This window comes from Jaculus jaculus, chromosome X, assembly GCF_020740685.1.
Source record: "Jaculus jaculus isolate mJacJac1 chromosome X, mJacJac1.mat.Y.cur, whole genome shotgun sequence".
Lineage (NCBI taxonomy): Eukaryota > Metazoa > Chordata > Mammalia > Rodentia > Dipodidae > Jaculus > Jaculus jaculus.
This window is the reverse complement of record NC_059125.1, coordinates 66,728,788-66,748,886: the sequence shown is the minus strand read 5'-3', so window position 1 is coordinate 66,748,886 and position 20,099 is coordinate 66,728,788. Positions and strand designations below refer to the sequence as shown.

General features: G+C 45.0%; 1 protein-coding gene across 1 annotated transcript in view; it reads left to right on the top strand.

Moving 5' to 3' along the window:
* The window catches only part of Slc16a2 (solute carrier family 16 member 2), a 134,146-nt gene extending 115,565 nt beyond the window's left edge, over nucleotides 1-18,581 (top strand). Inside the window, exons 2-6 of the mRNA XM_004666991.2 lie at nucleotides 3,571-3,715; nucleotides 7,606-8,056; nucleotides 9,523-9,666; nucleotides 14,196-14,424; nucleotides 16,032-18,581. Of these exons, the coding sequence (XP_004667048.1) occupies nucleotides 3,571-3,715; nucleotides 7,606-8,056; nucleotides 9,523-9,666; nucleotides 14,196-14,424; nucleotides 16,032-16,252 (1,190 nt within the window). The 3' untranslated portion in view covers nucleotides 16,253-18,581. The remainder of the gene's footprint in view (nucleotides 1-3,570; nucleotides 3,716-7,605; nucleotides 8,057-9,522; nucleotides 9,667-14,195; nucleotides 14,425-16,031) is intronic.
* The last annotated feature ends 1,518 nt before the right edge of the window (nucleotides 18,582-20,099 follow it).

The following is a 20,099-nucleotide window of genomic DNA, read 5'->3' as shown; positions in this document are numbered from 1 at the left end:
GCTTTGTAGGCCTTAACTGCTAAGCAATCCCTCCAGCCCTTAAGACTTTTTATATTTTATTTATCTATTTATTTGCAAGTAGAGAGAGTGAGAAAATTGGGTGTTCCAGGGCCTCTAGCCATTGAAGTTGAACTCCACATGCATGTGCCACTTTATGTATCTGGCTTTATGTGGATACTGGGGATCAAACCCGGGTCATTAGGTTTTGTAAGCAAATGCTTTAACAGCCGAGCCATCTCTCCAGCCTGTTTTCTATATTTTGTTTAGTTAGTTGTTCAGAGATTCTTTTTTAATGAGAGAGAAGGTGAGAGAATTGGCACGCCAGGGTCTCTAGCCACTGCAGTCAAACTCCAGATGTGTGCACTATCTTGTGTGCATGTGCAACCTTGAGCACTTGCATCACCTTAGTCATCTGGTTTATGTGGGATCTGGAGAGTGGAAAATGGGTCCTTAGGCTTCTTAGGCAAGCGCCTTAACTGTTAAGCCATCTCTCCAGCCCTGTTTTGTGATTTTTGACTCAGGTTCTCACCATGTAGGCCAGGCTGGCCTCAAACTCATGGTCTTACTGAATACCAAGGTTGTAGGCATGTGCCATCATTTTATCATTTTAGTTTTAATATGCATTTCTCAAATATGTTTACTATCTTTTCATGTGCTTGTTTTTTGTATCATGGTATTCATGCATATGTGATGTATGTTCAAGTCTTTGGTCCATATTTTACTTTTCTATGTGTATGTGTCTGTTATATATGAATATATATGTATACGTCTCAAAATGTGTAGGGGTACATGTGTGTGCACATGCATGTAGAGGCCAAAGGCCAAAGGTCTACATCAGGTGTCTTCCTCAATAGCTCTCCACCTTATTCTTGGAGACAGGGTCTTTCACGGAATTTAGGGCTCACAAATTTGTCTAGATTAGCTAGCCAGAGAGCCCCAGCGATTCCCTGTCTCTGCCTTATCAGTGTTGAGATTACAGGCATGTACGATCATACCTAGCATTGTGGGTGCTGGGGATCTGGACTCAGGTCCTCATGCTTGTGCAGCAAGTGCTTTACCCACTGAGCCATCTCCCCAGCCCCTATTGCCCATATTTTAAATTGGATTGTTTGCATTCTTGTTGCATTATGAGAAACAACTCAGACTTGTATCCTAGTTGGCAGTCTTTGGCCAGATATGAATGCTGCAAATATTTTTCCCACTCTATGACATGCCTTTTCGTTTTCATAGCTAATTTTTTATAGTCCTCTGCTCTACCAACTGAGCTGTTGAAGGATTCACATACTATTTTAAAAATATTTTTTAATTTGTTTATAAGCAGAAAGAGATTGAGAGAAGAGAAACAGACAGGGAGAGTGGGCACTCCAGGGCCTCCAGATGCATGTACCACTTTGTGCATCTGGCATTACCTGGATATTGGGGAATCTAATCCAGATCATTAGGTTTTGTAGGCAAGGACCTTAACCACTGAGCAATCTCTCCATCCCTCACATACTGTTTTTTAAGTAGAAGATGTCTTAAGCTGGGTATGGTGATACAAGCCTATAATCCCTGCATTTGGAAGATGAGTCAAATGGATCAGGTATTGAAGGTAATCCTCAGCTACATAGTGAGTCTAAACTATGTGAGACCAGAAAAAAAAGCTGAAGTTTTAATTTTTGATAAAGTCTACTATATCAATTTTTCTCTTGTTTTATATATATTATATATACATATATAAATATATATGATCTTTGTTTAAATAAAAATCAAAAAGATTTTTCTCTTATACTTTCTTCTAGACATTTTGTAGTTTTACATTTACATCTATGATTGATTTTGTTTTGGTTTGTATATTTAGTGTAACTATTAAAATTCTCTTACATGTACGATTAAATCTTATCATTTAAAATTTTTTTTAGTTTTTCGAGGTAGCGTTCTTATTCTAGACCATGCTGACCTGGAATTCACTCTGTAGTCTCAGGGTGGCCTCGAACCCTCAGCCATCCTCCTAATTCTGCCTCCCAAGTTTTGGACATTGAAGGCATGTGCCACCACCTCAGCCTAAAAATTTTTTAAGTAGGCTATGATTTGAGACAGGAGACCACAAGAAGAGAACACGAGGTGATGAGCAATTGGAGGGAAGGAGAACAAAAGGGAAAGCAATATAAAAGTGAAAAGGAGGCTATGATGGGGATAGGACACAATGGAGAGGGGAGTGAGGAAAGAGGGGGGAAAGGAGATGTTTAAAAACATCACAATTATATCTAATTCTTTGTATGTTGATAAAAATAATTTTTTTTATCTTTAAAGGCTGAGCTGGGGCTGTAGCTCAGTGGTAGAGTGCTTGTCTAGCATGTGTGAGGCCTTCTGTTCAGTCCCGTTAGTCCCACTGCCAACATGGGGAAAGCACTTTGAAAAAGGAACAAGAGGAATTTTAATCCTCATTTCAGAAATGAGAAATTTGATTAGAGAAGTACTGTGTGATTTCTCAAGGTCCCACGGATAATAATAGGCAAAAATGTAATGAAAGTCCAGGCCTCCTACTGTTCCGGGCCAATATTTTTGCAGCCAGGCAGCTAGGGGGATCTGGACAACCTATTTGGCATTAAGGTATGAGACACAGGCAGTGGAGTGGCACTTACCTCTGGCCTACTTGGGGTTGTACAACTGAAGAAAGAACGAAGCTGGCCCACTGCCCTGCTCAGGTGACACTCAATGAATGTTTTTTTTTTTTTTTTATGATGATGATGAAGACTTGGAACGTGTTCAGAGGAGGACTCTGAAAATAATTACAGAGTTACAAAAGTAAATTAAAGCTAAGAAGAAAAATTAAAGGAACTAAGGTTATTTAGCCTAGAAAAGAGAGGCTCAAGATGAAACTTGATAACAGCCTTCAAACAAAACTTGGGCTTTCCTTCTGAAGGCTGAGCAAGGGGAAATGGGCTGGAAGAATATAAGTAAAAGGGCAAATTTCTTCCTCCCTGGTGAGGATTGTTACAGATACTCAACCTCTAAAAACAAGATAAACTACTTGTGAGTTTGGAGGTCAGAGATTTATCAAACATGGGCTCTGATGAAGGATTTTGACATGAGAGTTACATGACCCTCTTGCATAGAATCCTCGGAAATCTTTAGGTGGCCCAATAAACTACTCTATATCCCAGTACAATTCCCAGAGGCTTTTGTTTGTGATCTTTCCCTGCTCCTTAATCTTAGCATTAAGATCTTTAGCACAGAGGTGTTCCAAGTACTGAGATAGGTCTGACTATAACTCCCAATGCCTCCCCACTTCCCCCACCCCACCACCACCACTCTTTACCCCTGAATCCAAGCAGCTCAGTTCCTAAAGCTATCGATCTGACTTACCATCCCTGAAAGGGCCTGTACTGTTCTTGGCTTATCCAAATCTGACGCTTTGCTCAAATCCCTTGTATGACTTCTGTCTGCACACTTCTAATTGTTGGCAACCTGCAGGCTGACAGTGCAGATCAGTGCCCCTCTGGGAAGGTCAGAGAAGAGCTGCAGCACCAGCAGCAGCTTTGGACACCCCATTAAATGCCAGTGTCTCTGTGCTTCTTTTCTCTGCAGCATGGGTTGGAGCCCTCGCCATGGGCATGATCTTCTTCTGTTCTCCTATTGTGAGTATATTCACTGACCGTTTGGGCTGCCGCATCACAGCCACAGCGGGGGCTGCTGTTGCTTTCATCGGCCTCCATACCAGTTCCTTCACCAGGTAAGGCTGGGGATTGGCGACTGCCTCCCCAAAGCTGAAGATTAGCTTCTTTCTGGGCTTCCGCTAGGGACACTACTCTCCTTGCAGAATCCCTTATGGCTGTAGTCATAGAGGGTCCTCAAAGACTGCTTCCAGGATTCATGACCCAGTGGGACTTGTCAATGTAAGGGCTGCAGGACACATTTGTAGGGAATATCCCTCAAAAGGACCCCAAATTCTAAAGATTTGGGAGTCATGGAACTGGGCCCAAGCCCAGATTTGATTGCTGAATGAGTCACTATGGAACAACTGGTGAGTACCATTCTTCTCTCTGGGCCTCACTTTTTGTATCTGTAACACAAGAGGATTAGATCAAATGGATTCTTCAGGTTTCTCCAAACTCTGCCATTCTATTCCTCTCCAGTGAGATATACATGTAGAACCTAGCAGTGAGCTACTTGAGTGAGCGCATCCAAACACCCAGCATTCCAGGATTCCCAAAAGAATCTTTAGCTGAGACATGGGCTAGCTCAATACAAGGCTGTTTAGCATCTCTGCTTATTTTCTGGATATCTCTGGCTATAGACTGATGGATGGATTGGGATGAGGGATTCCTGTCTTGGGCATGAAAAAGATGTTTAGCAGCATCCCACACTAATGTGCAGTCTCATTGGTCCCACTGTCAGAACTTGGTAGTATTAAATGAGAAGACTACATATTCACTTTCTGCTTTCTTTCCTGTCAGGGGACAAGAAAATAAAGACCCTACCCCACAGCCAGAGTAGTATGGGATTCCAAGAAAACTCTGTTGACTTTCTGCCAGACATTTTGCAAGTTACAAGTTACAGTAGCTTGCACTTCCGGCCTACATGGCCTGATGTAGGAGAATACTGGTCTGGAGACAAAAATGGCCACAGTGACATGTCTGGAATGAAGCAAAACTAATGTGTCAGAGACTTTCTTTCTGAGTTCAACTCCCTGGAGAAGGCCATGGATCTCAAGGTCTAAGGTTCCATACACAGGGGAGAATGTGAATCATGTTCTCCTCAGCTGGGCCCCAGAGGTCGAGCCAGATTTCTTACTGAGTGGAGCATTTCAGGCTGCCCAACCTACTCTCCAGGAGAGCTTAGATTTGGCTTATAATGGTTTTCTTGATTCCATCCCATTCAACTGGGACAAAGGAGGGGAAAACCATATCCTGACTGGAACCTTCTCAGCCCTCTCAAGGCAGCAACCCCAGTCCTTCTCAAGACCCCTCTTATAGTTGGCCTCACTTGGCACCCAGCAAACTGGTGCCTGGCTCCTTATGGAGAGGAGATAGGCCTCAGAAGTGGCTTCAGTCTCAGTGCTACATAGTAGAAGCCTGTTTCTCCAGGCAGAGCTGGGCAAAGTGTAAACAAATTAGCAACATACGGATCTCATTTCCCTTTCAGTCCACATGGGCTCCGTCACAGGAGGGAAAGGCGCTCAGATGTGGTGTTTTCTTTTGGCACTCTTCTTTCAGCCCATTGGAGAGGCATTCTGTTCTCTTCCCCTGACCCCCTACTCTGTTTGCTCTTTCTGTAAGAACATTTTTAGAGCCAAGAAACTTTCTAGATGACTTCACATCCAGGGGAAAAAAATGGTTCTGCTTGTGGCTAGAGCTTCAAGTCATCTTTCCTGCTGTCTCAGATCAGGATTCTGTGTCCTTTTGGAGGATTGTACCAGGACAGAGGACAGGCAGCACTGATGAGGGTTTGGAAAGCCCAACCTATGAGCCTTTGTCTTGGGGCCCAGCTAGGCACAAATTCACCATATAGCACCCTGAACCAAATCCCATATTTTCCTTTAAGACCCCTTTCTTCAAGATCTGCCTCCTGTCCCTTAGATAAGGGCTAAGAGCTCAGCCCAGGCCAATCCCATAGGATACCTACCACCTAATGACCCCCATAGATTCTCACAGAAGAGAAGCAGTTGACTTAACTATATGCTCCAAGTAGAGACAAACCTGTTGGTCAACTAAACTCCATACTTAGGTCTAACATAAACAAGCAGATGGAAAGCAAAAATGCTGAGAGTTGTCTTGGAATTGGTAGACAATACCACACTGGTGATATAATATATGTCTAGTTCTTTAGTATGTGGACTGGGTCTATCTCTAGAGAAGAACTGCCTGCCCAATAAGAGCATTTTGTAATTTAGTTGCCAGATAAGAATGGTTGCAAAATATATGGAGGCATCAAGAAGAAAAATGAAAGTCTTCACTAAGTTGTGCCAATATTGTCTAGGGTCAAATGAATGGACAAGCTGACATGATTATGGCCCCTCCCTTTCTGACATGTAGCCTTCTGTTGGAGAGGCTTGTGGCACACATGGCCTAAAAGATGTAAGCCAGGACCTTTCTTGGCCAGGCCCTGAACTCAGGCTCCACTTCCTGTCAACCAGGCTAGGTTAGGGGAACTAATCCATACCACATCCAGCAACAGAGGCAGAATTCCGAAAATTAAAGAAACTTCTGACCTCAAAGTCCCCATTGGAGGGGCCATGGAGTTGCTCAGTGAGTAAGGTGCTTGCCACATAAGCATGAAGACCTAAGTTCAGAATCCCAGTAATCCATGTAAAAAGCTGTGCATGGTGGTGTGTGCCTATAATCCCAGTACTGGGGGGACCGACACAGAAGAATCCCTGGAGCTTGCCGGCTAGCTAGTCTAGCCAAATTTGGTGAGTTCCTGGTTCAGTGATAGAACCTGCCTCAATCAATAAAATGAAGTGTGATTGAGGAAGACTGGCATTGACCTCTGGCCTCCATATGCATGTGCACACTTGTGCATGTTCACCTGTGCACACACATGTACCCAGCCACACATACACATGAACATGTATACACACACACACATATACATGCAATAAAAGGAAAGAAAAGAGTCTGTATGGAGATCTTCTAGGGACTGAGGTAAAAAACTTAGGATATCTGGACCTTAGGCAAGGTTGTGGGGGGAGGAGGTCCTTTCAAGATCATTAGCCATTCTCTGAAATATTAAGGGCCTAAGAATGGAGAAAGAGCCTGAAGAGTTCTATGGAGAGTCTCAAACTTCCCTAGGTTGAGGGGAAAGTCTTGGCTCCTTGAAGACCTTTGTTGTTACTTGGACAAAAGCTTTGGCCCCCAGCCTACCTGTGGCATTTAGGTAAGAAGCAAGGTGAAACTGTTAAGGCACTCACTGACTCCTTGTGTCCCCTCATCTAGCCTTTGCAAAGGCCAATTCTGGCTCTCTTTTTAAAAAGTCCTCTTTCATGGGATGCTGTGATTCATGGTACAGTCACACTGTCCAAACATTGTGCTGTTAATGAGACAGGGTCTTGCTATATAATAGCTCAGGCTGGCCTTGAACTTGTGATCTTCATGCCTCAGCCTCCCAAGTACTGGGATTCCAGGTGTACACCACTGCATCCAGCTCAAGTCCAAGTTTTTTTTTTAAATTTTTGAGAGACAGAGGAAGAGGCAGAGAAAAAGAGAGAGAAGATGGGCGCACCAGGACCTTTCAGCCGCTGTGAACAAACTCCAGATGTGTGCACCTCCTTGTGGGACATGTGCAACATCGCACACTTGCATTGCTATGTATCTGGCAACATGAGACCTGGAGGTTTGAACATGCATTCTTAGGCTTCACAGGCAAGTGCCTTAGCTGTTAAGCCATCTCTCCAGCCCCCAAGTTTTCTTGATCCCTTGTTGTTACCTTGAGCAAATTAGGTTTTTGGACCCCTTCTGCAAAATGGGGTTCAGAAAGGTCCTGCTCCTTATCTGCTGTACAGGTCAGTGGCAAGTGGGAATGTCTGTTAAAGGTAGAGGAATAGAGCCCTTGGGGGCTGAAAGGGAAAAGCAGATAGATTTCTGCTCAGGCCGCTGAGGATAGCTCTTGATTTCTCTCCTACAGCTCCCTAAGTCTGCGCTACTTCACCTACGGGATTCTCTTTGGTTGTGGCTGCTCCTTCGCCTTTCAACCATCCCTCGTCATCCTGGGCCACTACTTCCAACGCCGTCTTGGTCTTGCCAATGGTGTGGTGTCTGCTGGGAGTAGCATCTTCTCCATGTCATTCCCCTTCCTCATAAAAATGCTGGGGGATAAGCTCAAGCTAGCCCAAACCTTCCAGGTGCTGAGTACCTTCATGTTTGTTCTTATGCTGCTGTCACTCACCTACCGGCCCCTCCTGCCCAGCTCCCAAGACACCCCAAGCAAGAGAGGTGTCCGCACCCTGCACCAGCGCTTCCTGGCTCAGCTCAGGAAGTACTTCAACATGCGAGTGTTCCGCCAACGCACTTACCGCATCTGGGCCTTTGGGATTGCTGCTGCTGCCCTTGGCTACTTCGTTCCCTATGTGCACTTGGTGAGGAAGAGAAGGGTGGACTGGGCCCATCTCACCTGGACTCAAGAAGCTGTGTTCAGCCTGCCTGGGCTGGCATCCAGAGGGTGGAGGGGAGGATACTGCAAGGGCAGAGCTGGGATATTCAGAAAAAGAAACAAAACAGAGCTGAGTATGGCAGATCACACCTGTAATCATAGCCCTGGGGAGGAGGGCTGAGACAGGAAGATCACTGTGAATTCAATGCCATCCTGGGCTACATAGTGAGTTTGAGGCCAACCTGGGCTATGAAGGGAGACCTTGTCTCAAAAACATTTTTTTAAAGAACAAAGAAACAAAACAGTGTTTGAAGATAGGGAAAGAGCATACTTAGAAAAAGAACCTTAATGGAAAAGGAATGTGCTTCTTTAGGGAAAGGCCCATGACACATGGCTTCCCAATGATTGAAAAAGCAAAATAGATAGAAGCCAGGCCTGGAAGTCCAAGGCCTGTCTGGGTTACAGAGTGAGTTCAAAGGCAACCTGAGCAACTTACTGAGGCCCTGTCTCAAAAAAGAGAGGACTAAGGATGTAGCTCAGTGGTAGAGTGTTTCCATAGCATGCCCAGGGCCCAACATTTAATCTCCAGTACTGAAAAACAAGTATTAGATTCACATTTTTTAGGATCAGCATCACTAAGAGACTGGCTTAAATGATCCAAGACAGAATTTGTAAAGACTGCTTTGTGGGTCTTTGTCAAGTGATTTATTTTTTCAGGAAATAACATGCACAGAAGACCTCTGGATTCATAAATGTGTACTAATCTCTTTAAGATAGTAACAAATCCTACAGGGGAAAAAAAAAAAACCTTTCAGCTTTATTTAACCTGGCACCCACAAAACTTACTTGGCCACAAAACCATTGGCTGTAGATCAGCTGTTTTTCTCCACAAACCTCAAGGTTGCTTGTGTGTGTGTGTGTGTGTGTGTGTGTGTGTGTGTGTGTGTTGGTTGGTTGGCGATAGAACCCAGATCCCTGCCCATGCTAAGCACATACTCTACCAGTGAGCCATATCTCAGCCCATAAATCTTGTGTTTCCTGAAACACTTCAATGAGTTGCCTAGAAATTGGAGGATCCTTCTCCCCCAGTAACCTGATGTCATCCCAGCTTGTCAGTTTTAGGTCATGGGATAGGGAGACTATAGAGAAACCCCTGGATTTTCTTAATTGTTTAGGCTATAGTCTGCCCTGCTAGGGCTTAGGTGGGTCCAAAATTCCAGTTATTTCTCAAAAGCCCAAATCTCCAAAAGAAGGGATAAGCAGCCTTTGGGGTAGCTGCAAATAGCCAGAGGGCTTATTCTGGTGCTTGGGATACAAGGAAGGGTGCTACTCTAATTGGAGGGCTCTTGTCTTGGTCCAGGGACTATAAGGTAGAGGGTCCTGGTTATGCGAACAGTTAATCAGTCAGTTTCTCTCCCTCTTGTTCTGGGGTCCTGATGTTATGCTTTTTAGATGAAGTATGTGGAAGAGAAATTCGTGGAAATCAAGGAGACCTGGGTGCTCTTAGTGTGCATCGGGGCTACCTCAGGCCTTGGGCGTCTTGTGTCAGGCCATATCAGTGACTCTATTCCTGGACTTAAGAAGATCTACTTGCAGGTGAGTGTGACCACTTGACCACTGTGGAGAAGAACAGCCTGCCACAGGTTATCCTCAGGCTCTGGGATAGGATGGTAAAGGTGGCACTGCTGGTCTCTGGGCCCTAACTTTAACTTCAGCTATGTGCAACATGAGAAAGTCCATCAAATTCTTTGAGTCTCATTTTCCCCTGCTTCCAAAAGAATGCAGTCATGGGCTGGAGAAATGGCTTAGAGGTTAAGGTGTATGCCTAGGAAGCCAAAGGGCCCACATAAGCCAGCTGCACAAGGGGCACATGCATCTGTAGTTCGTTTACAGTAGCTAGAGGTCCTGATGTGCCCATTCTCTGTCTGTTTCTCTCTCTTCTTTCTCTATCTCTCTCTCTGCTTGCAAATAAATAAATTTTTTTAAAAAAAGAATGCAGTCATCCTTGTTCTGCCTCTACCAAAATAGAGTAAAGATTTAGTGAGCAATGTATATAAAACATTGTAGAATACATTACAGTAAACTTTTAAATTTTTTAAAATATTTATATATATTTATTTATGACCAGGGGGATTGGGAATGAGTGTGCCAGGGCCTCGGGCCACTGCAAACAAACTCCAGATGTATGTGCTACTTTTCACATCTGGCTTTACATGGGTACTGCAGAACCAAGGCCAGCCGAAGGTTTTGCAAGCAAGTGCCTATAACTGCTGAGCCATCTCCCCCAACCCAACACTACAGGAAATTTTTTATTAAAAATAGCTCTCTATCTGAAAGTGAGAAGCTGAGGGCAAGAGTCCAATGCTTCCCGCCAGTAAGAACTAATTTAATTACTTCCCTATACTCTTTTGGAGGGTCCTAAGTATGTGTAGTGCTCTGTAGCCCAGTGTCTCTTTCTTTTAGGTGCTTAAGTCCACCACCTCATACTTACAGAGCTACTTATGGATATCATAAGGATCCATCCTACCAGTGGGTACCAAAAACATGCCACAAAAAGCCAAACCGCACTTCCCTTCTCTAGTCTTCACTTCCCTCATTTATGCAATAAGAGCAGTTCTTCTCTCTACTATCTCCTTTTAAAGGTGAAAATCAAAGGAAATATAAATGTGACCAAGTTTAGTCCTTTTGACAGTGACCCAGGTGGCCTCATACTATTGACAGTAATTACATGGAGACCACTTTCTGTGAGAACTGGTTTCAATCAGTCTACCAAGCAGCAATAGTGTTTCCTGACCTGGCTCACGCTTTTGCCCCTGCAGCTGGACTTGCCAGGAAATGCCCAACTATTAAACCCTGTGGAGAGGCAAAGACAGTCTTAGAAAACAAGTAACCACAACTAGTCCATCTGGAAGGTGGTTTAGACTCATTTATCTCCTGGAAAAGCCCTAACAGCACTTTCAAGGGGCCTTGACTATTCACAACTGGGATTTCACTGTCTCTGTCAGTGGCAAGTGCTTTCCTAAATACCCTAAGGTGTCGTGGATAAGGACATGTTTAGTTTTCCTGTGACATTTAACGCTGTGTGTGTTTACTAGAGCCAGTCATTTGCTAGAGCTGATGAATATTTCACCAAACAATGCAATGAGACTAACCTCTCATTACACTGAAGGAGAAAGTGAGGGAAAGGCTTCTCACACAGTAGCAGCAGACTAGGCTCCTATGCAGCACTCTCCTGGTATTCCCTTTCTCTAAATGATGGGTGGCAGGGCCAAGGCTCAGAGATGCTAAGTGACTTGACCAAGGTAAAACCAAGAGCTTGTTATAAAATGTTGAATTTCTGTTCAAATATTAGCAAGTGCTTTACCTTGGCGGCTTTTTGCATGGGAGTATGTATGTCTCCCAACACCTTTGACATGAGCCACCTCCATAGGTCTTCCCTGCCAACATTAGCAGTTTCAAGATGCCAAAGGGTTCCAGAAATCAGTGCAAGCTAGTACTAGACCAGAACTTTATATAGCCCCTGCCTAGCCATACAGTTTACGTGTCTCTCACCACAGTCCCTAGGAAGAGGAGGGATGCATTACTTTTGCTTTCTATTGTGCAGCATGAGTTCCGAGGCATAGTAGGGGCCAAGCTAGGTGGGATTCAGGGCTTTGCTGACTTTCCCTACCCATGCCCTGCTCCTGCCCCTTTTTGTCTTATTTGACCCAGATTCATCACTTAGAAAAATATAAAATCACCTTGGAACATTACAGCTGAAACATTATCAATGTGTAGTCTAACCCCTCTCATTACACATTGAGTGTTTCAGGCCCAAAGCCCAAGACAACGTATGAACTCCTTTCTCTTCAGTTTTTCAAGATCTTCTGTCATAGGAATTGGCCTCCTTTGCTCTGTGGGTCAGCTGTAGGAGTACAGGCCTAAGGGAGGAAAAGAGGGCACATAGCCTCAGGTTCTTTAGAGACACCAACTATGTCCCTTGGTTGTGACTATTGTGAAGACAAGTTCACCAGCCAGGCATCTAGCCCCTGCAAGTCTGATGGAAAGGAAATGTTGACAACTTGTAGGATAACCTCACTTTAGGCCATTCTTCAGGCCTGGTTTTCAGTTCCAAAGGGGAATTTGAATTTCCAAACTTTGGCAAGTTCTTGTGGAGGGAGTAATAAGAGAGAGCCAGATACAATAGGTAACAATTACAGCTGATTAAAAACAGATAATGGAGTCTTTTGTGTTATATCATGATATTAATTCTTAACTGCCTTAATTGGCTTGGTTGATAGGTGGATCTAGTTTTATCCCATAGTTGTGTATGAACCCCCCAGAAGAGAAGTTTCTGCCCAGCTACCTCAATATGGCTTGCACAAAGTTGAAGGTCCCCCAACAAAGAGATGTCCTCAGGTGGTATTATCCTCTTCAAAAACCATCCAACTAGCCTAACAAAACCACTGTCAGCAACAGCACAGAAAATCTTTAGGGCATGAAACGGACTTGACTACTACTACTTCTGCCTGTTCCTGGGTAAGCTGGCCTGCTGATTGGCCAACTATGGACTACTGGAAAAACCTTAGGCACCTTAAGGGCTTAGTGAACAGATCAGGTTTTAACACTGGCCCTGGAATAACCTGGCTCTGCCAGCTGGGATGGGAGTAGAAGCTCCTTTCTTTGCCTACAGCTCACCTCTTCAGCCTAGCTCATAGACATAGTTTGTAGATGCCCTTAATTAAAAAATGAGGGGTGCTGGGCATGGTGGCACACACCTTTAATCCTAGCACTTGGGAGGCAGAGGTAGGAGGATCACACTGAGCTTGAGGCCAGCCTGAAAATAGCGAATTCCAGGCCAGCCTGGGCTAGAGCGGGACCCTACCTCAAAAAAATAAAAAATAAAAATAGGGGTGTTGCCAGTGGACCTTCTATCTGGTAAAAAGGAAAAAACAACCTGTAGAGTGGCAGTTTCTTTGTTTTGGAGTCATTTTTGCTTGCTAGTCAGGGCTCCTGGACTAGTTTTGGACGCTAGTGACACCTTCCTAGTGGCTTGGCCCTTTTGACGCCTTCTCAGGTGTCTAGTCAAGTTCAAAGGCCCCCAGAGCCATGATGCCTGAAATGTCTGAGATGGATGATGTGTCCCACCTTCTAAAGCATAAGGAACCTGGGTAAACTTCCCAATGGCATCTCTGACGCCCAAGTGGTCACTATAAAATCAACCTCAACAAAAATGGGCACCACTGGCTCCTTCCCACTTTTAGTAAGCTGTGCTTCCCATCTTAGCCCCCATCTAACCATCATGCAAATCTTCCTTACCTCCTTTATTTCTCCTTTTATACCTTACTTGGATCTGAGAATACCAATATGGCTTGATCCCAGATCCTGATCCCTAGGACAGGCAGATGTAGGATCATAAAACAGAAGAAGCAATCCCTCCCTTTATTTAGTTCAGGATCCAGTGGAAAGACCAATTCTTGGGCCACAGCCATGTCCTCTCTCCCTCCCACCCACATACGCTTTTTTTTTTTTTTTTTTTAAATCCTGCCAGATTCAGTTAAGTAGAGGATTTTGTAAAGACAGAACTCTTCAGTGCAGGACCTATAAGAAGGCCTGAGTACACAGTAAATTTACTCCAGCTGCTCTCCCTGCTGACACTGCTCCATTTCATAGATGGTAGAAATGTAGATCTGAGAAAGGAGATGTCATTTGTGATGTAGGGTTTTTTTTGTTTAAAATTTTACTTTTTATTTATTTTTCATTTTTTAACGTAATAAAAAGTAAAAGTTGTTGAGGCATCATCTGTCTGTCACGGAGGACACTCAAGTTAATGGGGGAAAGAACCAATGGCCCAAGTCTAAGGTTATAAATAGTAGAAAATAAAACATCTTCCATCTCCAGTGGGGAAATAGAGGAGAGGATAGGAGGGCAAGATTGGGGGAACCCCCCTGCAGGGGCAGAGCAGGAACTCCACCCCCACCTCCCTCTGAACCCTGGCCCTGCCTAGTTCTAGGCCCCACCCAATCAAGGTGCTTGGCAGGAATTACCCAGCTCCCCCAGGGGAAGGGGGTTGGGGTGAGGGGGCTGGAACGGGCTATGTGGTTTTTGACTGGTCAGCACATGACTTCAGGCCTTTGTTCCTCTAGGTCCTCTCATTCCTGCTTCTGGGCCTGATGTCCATGATGATTCCTCTGTGCCGGGACTTCGGGGGCCTCATCGTTGTCTGCCTGTTCCTTGGCCTGTGTGATGGCTTCTTCATCACCATCATGGCCCCTATTGCATTTGAGCTGGTGGGCCCAATGCAGGCCTCTCAGGCCATTGGCTACCTCTTGGGCATGATGGCCCTGCCGATGATTGCTGGGCCCCCCATTGCAGGTGAGGCTGATTTCTAGGAAATGCCTGAGTCCTGTTCCCTCCAATTTCCCATGTAAACACCCTTGTCACAGTGCATGAAACCCCCTACCATCAGTGATGTAAGCGGTTAAACACAGTGCACAGGCATGGATTCATTTGGAGGGTTGGGGCAGCCATGGCTATATATGTTTCGCTGGGGTTTTGTTTTAGACAGCATGGCTCCTTTCAGAAGAGTAGAAAGAAAAACAGATTTGGCCTCCTCAACCACTATGTAACACAAGCTGGTCTGGAACTCACTAGGTAGACCAAACTGGCCTCAAACTCCTAATTCTCCATCCTCTGCCTCCCATATGCTGAGATTATAGGTATTTGTCACCTCACCTGGCTTTAATCCAATAGTCTCTTATTCTCTCTGCAGTTAAGTTATTATTTTCAAGGTAACTGAGTAAAAGAAGTGGAAAGAAAGAAAATTGGCCCTGGTTTTATTGAAACTTACACTCTCCATTTCTTCCCCTGCTGGCTTTGGAAGTGAGCCCAGAGAAGAGATTTGATAAGGAAATACTCTAGGGCTAAGCAACTGAGACTCACCTACTATACGAAGGAGGCAAAATGATGGAATGCTATCTTAGCCTCCTGATCTCTCCCTCTAGCCTCCCAGAAGGGCATTATGAGTACCTCAAAGAATATAAGAAACAGGAAAAACAATGAAAGAAAATTTTGTCTCCTTTCTAGATATTTACTGCAAATCCTGAGTCATGGGTTAGCCTCCCCTAGGCTTGTCAAATGGACTAATTCAACAAATATTCATTGAACACCAATTATTTCAAGGCATTGTGCGGGCACTGCATGACAGTGGCAAATCTTTCACTCAAGGCTCTTTTGCAATGGGCATAGTGCCTACTGGTGGAGAGCCTGTACTCAGCCAGAGTATACCACGGGATCCAAAGTTCTGTCCATTTTGCTTACCTCCTAAGTAAACCAAGGACCAAGGGTCATCTTGCTTTTCCTGAGTAGTATTTCTGGACTCATCCTTCCAATGAAGTGTCTTGTATTATCTTCTGGAGGTGAGCCTTTCATGTCAAACACACCCATAGTATTGGCAGTTGGAAGAACCCAGAGAGCCCAACCATATATGTAACTGAAAGAAAGATATACACATTCAACTTCCTCCTATGGCAATTGGAACTTCAGAGAAAAATCCAACAGGAACTCAGCTGAATTGTTCCCCAAGAACAATATGAGGGTAGGGGGGAGTGGGTCTGGGGACTGTCACTGTGAACCAAGACAAAGCTTGACTATTCTCTGGAGTCTTTTGAACTAGGTTCCTTTTTAACCCCACCCTAGGAATGACTGGAAGGTGGCTGTAACTTGATTATAGACAAATGCAGAAACCTTAAGAGAAACTTCACTAGCTTCTTTCCTAATGAATAATCACCTCAAGAGCCTGTAGCCCCAGGTGCCTCAGGGAGGAGCCACCTTTCTTAAAGTTGAGGGAGCTCCGTACTCAAGGCTGAAGGCTGCAAGCCAAGATTCTCGTAATAGACACTAGGATGGCCTATTACAAAGAGAGAGCACTTTTGGGTGGTAGGTCAAAGCTGAACTGAGCTTATGTCTTTTGATTATTTCAGGTCTCCTTCGCAACTGCTTTGGTGACTACCATGTGGCCTTCTATTTTGCGGGTGTGCCCCCCATCATTGGGGCTATAATCCTCTTCTTTGTCCCCCTGATGCATCAAAGGATGTTCAAGAAAGAGCAGAGGGATTCCAGCAAGGATAAGATGTTGTCCCATGAACCGGACCCCAATGGAGAACTACTGCCTGGCTCCCCCACCCCTGAAGAACCAATTTAATGCCTTTCTCTGGCCATTGTGTGCTCCTACCCAGCCCTGCCCCTTCATATACCCCTCAGTATTTACATTTTTGCCGCCAGCACACTTGTTCCCAAACCTATGCACACCGCATTTCAGCTACTTTGACCATCCCTTTGGAGCCAAAGCTCTAGGTATTCCAAACTCGTTAACCAAATTCTCCCCATGAATGCCTTTAAACTTGCCAGGACCTTCTTCTCCCAGGAAATGGGAAAGCATGGGATCACCCCCTGGCCTTTGGGTCCTCTCCATACACTTTCTAACTCATGGGGAGGAGGAGGTTGGGACCTCTGGCCCCAGGTTGTTATTGACCCACTAAGATCAACTACCAAAGGTGCTACTGTGTCCCCTGAAGCCTAGTGAGGGAGACGCAAGTCTCTATTTGCTAAGGAATACATTGCCATCCATCCTTGGGAGCCATTGGGGGAGGGAAGAAAGAGGTAAAAGGAAAAGAGGAGCCTTGTTTAGCCTCAGAGCTCCACAGGGCTCTGATTCCCAAGAGCTGTATATAGGCAGCACCCCCATGATATGGTTGGTCAACAGTCTGTTTTCCTCTTCCTATCCTTTTATTTTCCCTCTATTGCTTCCTGCTACTTTTTCCCCCTCTATTTCGTTGTATGACTATCATAGACACATAGGTGCTTGGAGAAAGGAGGGACCCAGAGCTTGGGCCAATCAACTTTATCTTGGCCCAGACAATCCCTAACACTAACATTAATGCACTCATCTCAGGCTGAGCCACATCTCACCTTTTGGCTCACACTGATATAGAATTATAGACTGGAAGAACAGACTAACACACAGAGAAGGGATCCTAAACTCCACAGAGTTCCATGTACTACTCAGTAAATTTTAGATTTCCCAAGCTGATGCATTAACCAGAAGGCCTTCCCAGCTCCCTATCTTTGTAGTCGCCTGTCAAAATGTGAAGAAACTCCTTTCATCTCAAGCAGGCACAGGACAGATGACTACACTGGCATGGTGGGGGAGGAGTAGTGATGACTGACATGGTGAAGAACCAACTCCTCCATCTCTCAGCTTTCATGGCAGGTCAACATTTCCACCTGGGCCAGACCAACAAATGAACTGCTTTAGGACAAACCTCATTCTGTACCTGGACCCAAGAAGCATCTACACATAAGGTTGGACTATTTCTTTTAAGAATAAGAAGCCACCCTAGCTTTTACCACATAGGGTGCCCCCCCCATTCTGGGCATCCTGGGCCACTCTGCTTAGTGGGCATTAATGATGCCAAGAAAAGTAGACACTGGACCATCATCCTTCTGAAGTTGGTGCCAGAAGCTTCCCTTCACCCAGGCTCTGGGCAAGTCTAACTGAAGAGCAGTCCAAGTGCCCCTGGCTAGAGGCAAAGGGCATTGCCAGGCTGTATCCACCTCACAGCTCACCTCATTAGGAGCTCAGCCTCTCTCCTCCCTCTGTCTTTGTGTCTCTTTATCATCTCTGTAGGCTTTTGTCTGTCATGTTCCTGACACCCAACATTTAATCATCTTTTTGCCAGGCATCCCTGGCTGTTACTTGGAGCCAACAGTAACTTGTCACCTCAAGCTAGAGTCATCCCAGGGCCAGGAGGATGAGTTTGCCCTGAAGGGCTCCAAAGAAGACAACAGTCCCCACACATGAGATTTTCCGTTACTAACAGGCAGCTGGGGCATGGTTGGCCTCTGATGTTTTTCATTCAAGGCCAATATCCTGAGCCCCCCTCCACTGGTCTCAGACCAGCTCTTATCAATTCCCAAAGGAAAACCTACTGGTTCTTGGCTCTATGGGCGGGACAGGGCCTAGTTACTATCCTGTCAGTGCAAACATCAGTGAAACAGGAGAAGCTGGGCCCCAGGAGCCCTGTAACTCCCAGGAGAGACCACTGAAAGTACTGGAGCAACAATCCCCCTGCTTCCATTCCTCCCTGTCCCACCCCCAACAAACTACTGGAGGTGGGTGTACAGGGCCTTCCTGTTGCTCAAGGCTGGATAGCTCTTCAGAATTAGGCTGCCACCCACTTCTCTCTAGATGAAACACATTCACAGATCCCAAATCTGCGTATTCAAGTGTCACCTAACATTGGCAGGGTTGTCAATTTACTATTTCCACACATGAGTATGTGCACATGTGGGCCTTTCGAGAGAATATTGGTTAGCCAAAGCAGCGGCACAGTATTAATATTTAGAGTAGGATGCAGCCTCTTATCCACCACAGTTCAAACTAAGAGAATGAACAAAATTTTAAAGCTTGAGACCTGGGACATTTAAATCCTCAATGGGGTTTGGAACAAAATAAACAGATTTAAACATTTTGTTTCGGTATGTATGTCATTTACAAAGGTGAAATGGTTTTGATCTTGTTAACAATAGGACATTTGGCTTCAGAACTGAAGATTCATTCCAAGTCATACTTCTGCTGTGGTCTCTGCTCTCTGCTAGAGCTGACAATGAGAAAGAAGAGAAAAGGAACTTCATGACAGTGTTTGGTTGGATGTACTAATTCAAAATGAATTTTTAGGGCATTCTGAAGTGGAAAAGTGATTATTTCACAATATAAAAATGTGGTTACTGGGCTGGAGAGATGGCTTAGCGGTTAAGCGCTTGCCTGTGAAGCCTAAGGACCCCGGTTCGAGGCTCGGTTCCCCAGGTCCCACGTTAGCCAGATGCACAAGGGGGTGCACGCATCTGGAGTTCATTTGCAGAGGCTGGAAGCCCTGGCGCGCCCATTCTCTCTCTTTCCATCTATGTGTCTTTCTCTCTATGTCTGTCGCTCTCAAATAAATAAATAAAAAATGAACCAAAAAATTTTTTTTTTAAAAATGTGGTTACTGACTGAGCAGGAGAGGAGACCCTGCTAAGCCTAGGCTATCACCTTGCTACAAAAGTACCACAATGAAAATCAACAAAGACCTTAGCAATAATAACCACCTTTTCCTTCCCTTTCTGTTATTGCTGAGATTAGTGCAGCCGGGTTAAGAGCCCCACAGCCACAGAGCCTGAAATACAGGGTGAGATGTACCATAGAGACCTAAAAAAGGGCAAAGCCAGGAGTAACTTTAAAGTATTCCTTGTCCATTTCACCTTGGTCATAAAAGGAGAAATTGAAAATTAGAGATAAGAAGCTACTGTTGAAGTCACACAGTTCATGAATGACAAAACAAGCTAAGGACTGTTTCATTCACCAAGAGTGTCAGCAAGACTAGCTCAAAGCAAAAATAAAAGCTGAGCAAAAATCTGATTTTCAGCATGCCCCTATCTCTGCACGGCTACCCTCACTCCTGACTCACACATAGCTTTGGTATTCTTTTTCCCAGCCACTCTAGACTTTCATGCAGCCTTGGTCTTGAAGAACTGGTCCCACCAACTTTCCTTACACTCCCAATAACCCAAGAGGTACAAATTAAATTCATCTCCCTCTGTCCATGTGCTGGGCAGGACAGGGACAAAGAGAAGAGACTAGTTTCCTTCAGAAGAGAGTGCTTTACCACCCAGCTCTTGGCTATTGTCTCTCTAGGCTTAGTGTAGACACCCTTGGGCTACCAGCCTCTTATTCTCCTCCCACTGAGGCTAATTACTTTGTCCCACTGCCAGGCCTCAGGCTCTCCCACCCAAGATCTGCTGCCCACTCAGTCCCTCCCCCAGCACCCCTGAGGTTTCAGTCTGTGTTTGATCACACAGGATCATCCGATTTCAAAGCTGTGGAATCCCATAATTTTTATGAGCATATGCTCTCCCCCAGGGCCTTTTCATGTCTGTAAAGGCAGCCAACAAGCTTCCTGCCACTTTTCCACAGTAGCAGAGCAGGCCAGCTGACAGGGATTACAAATCCC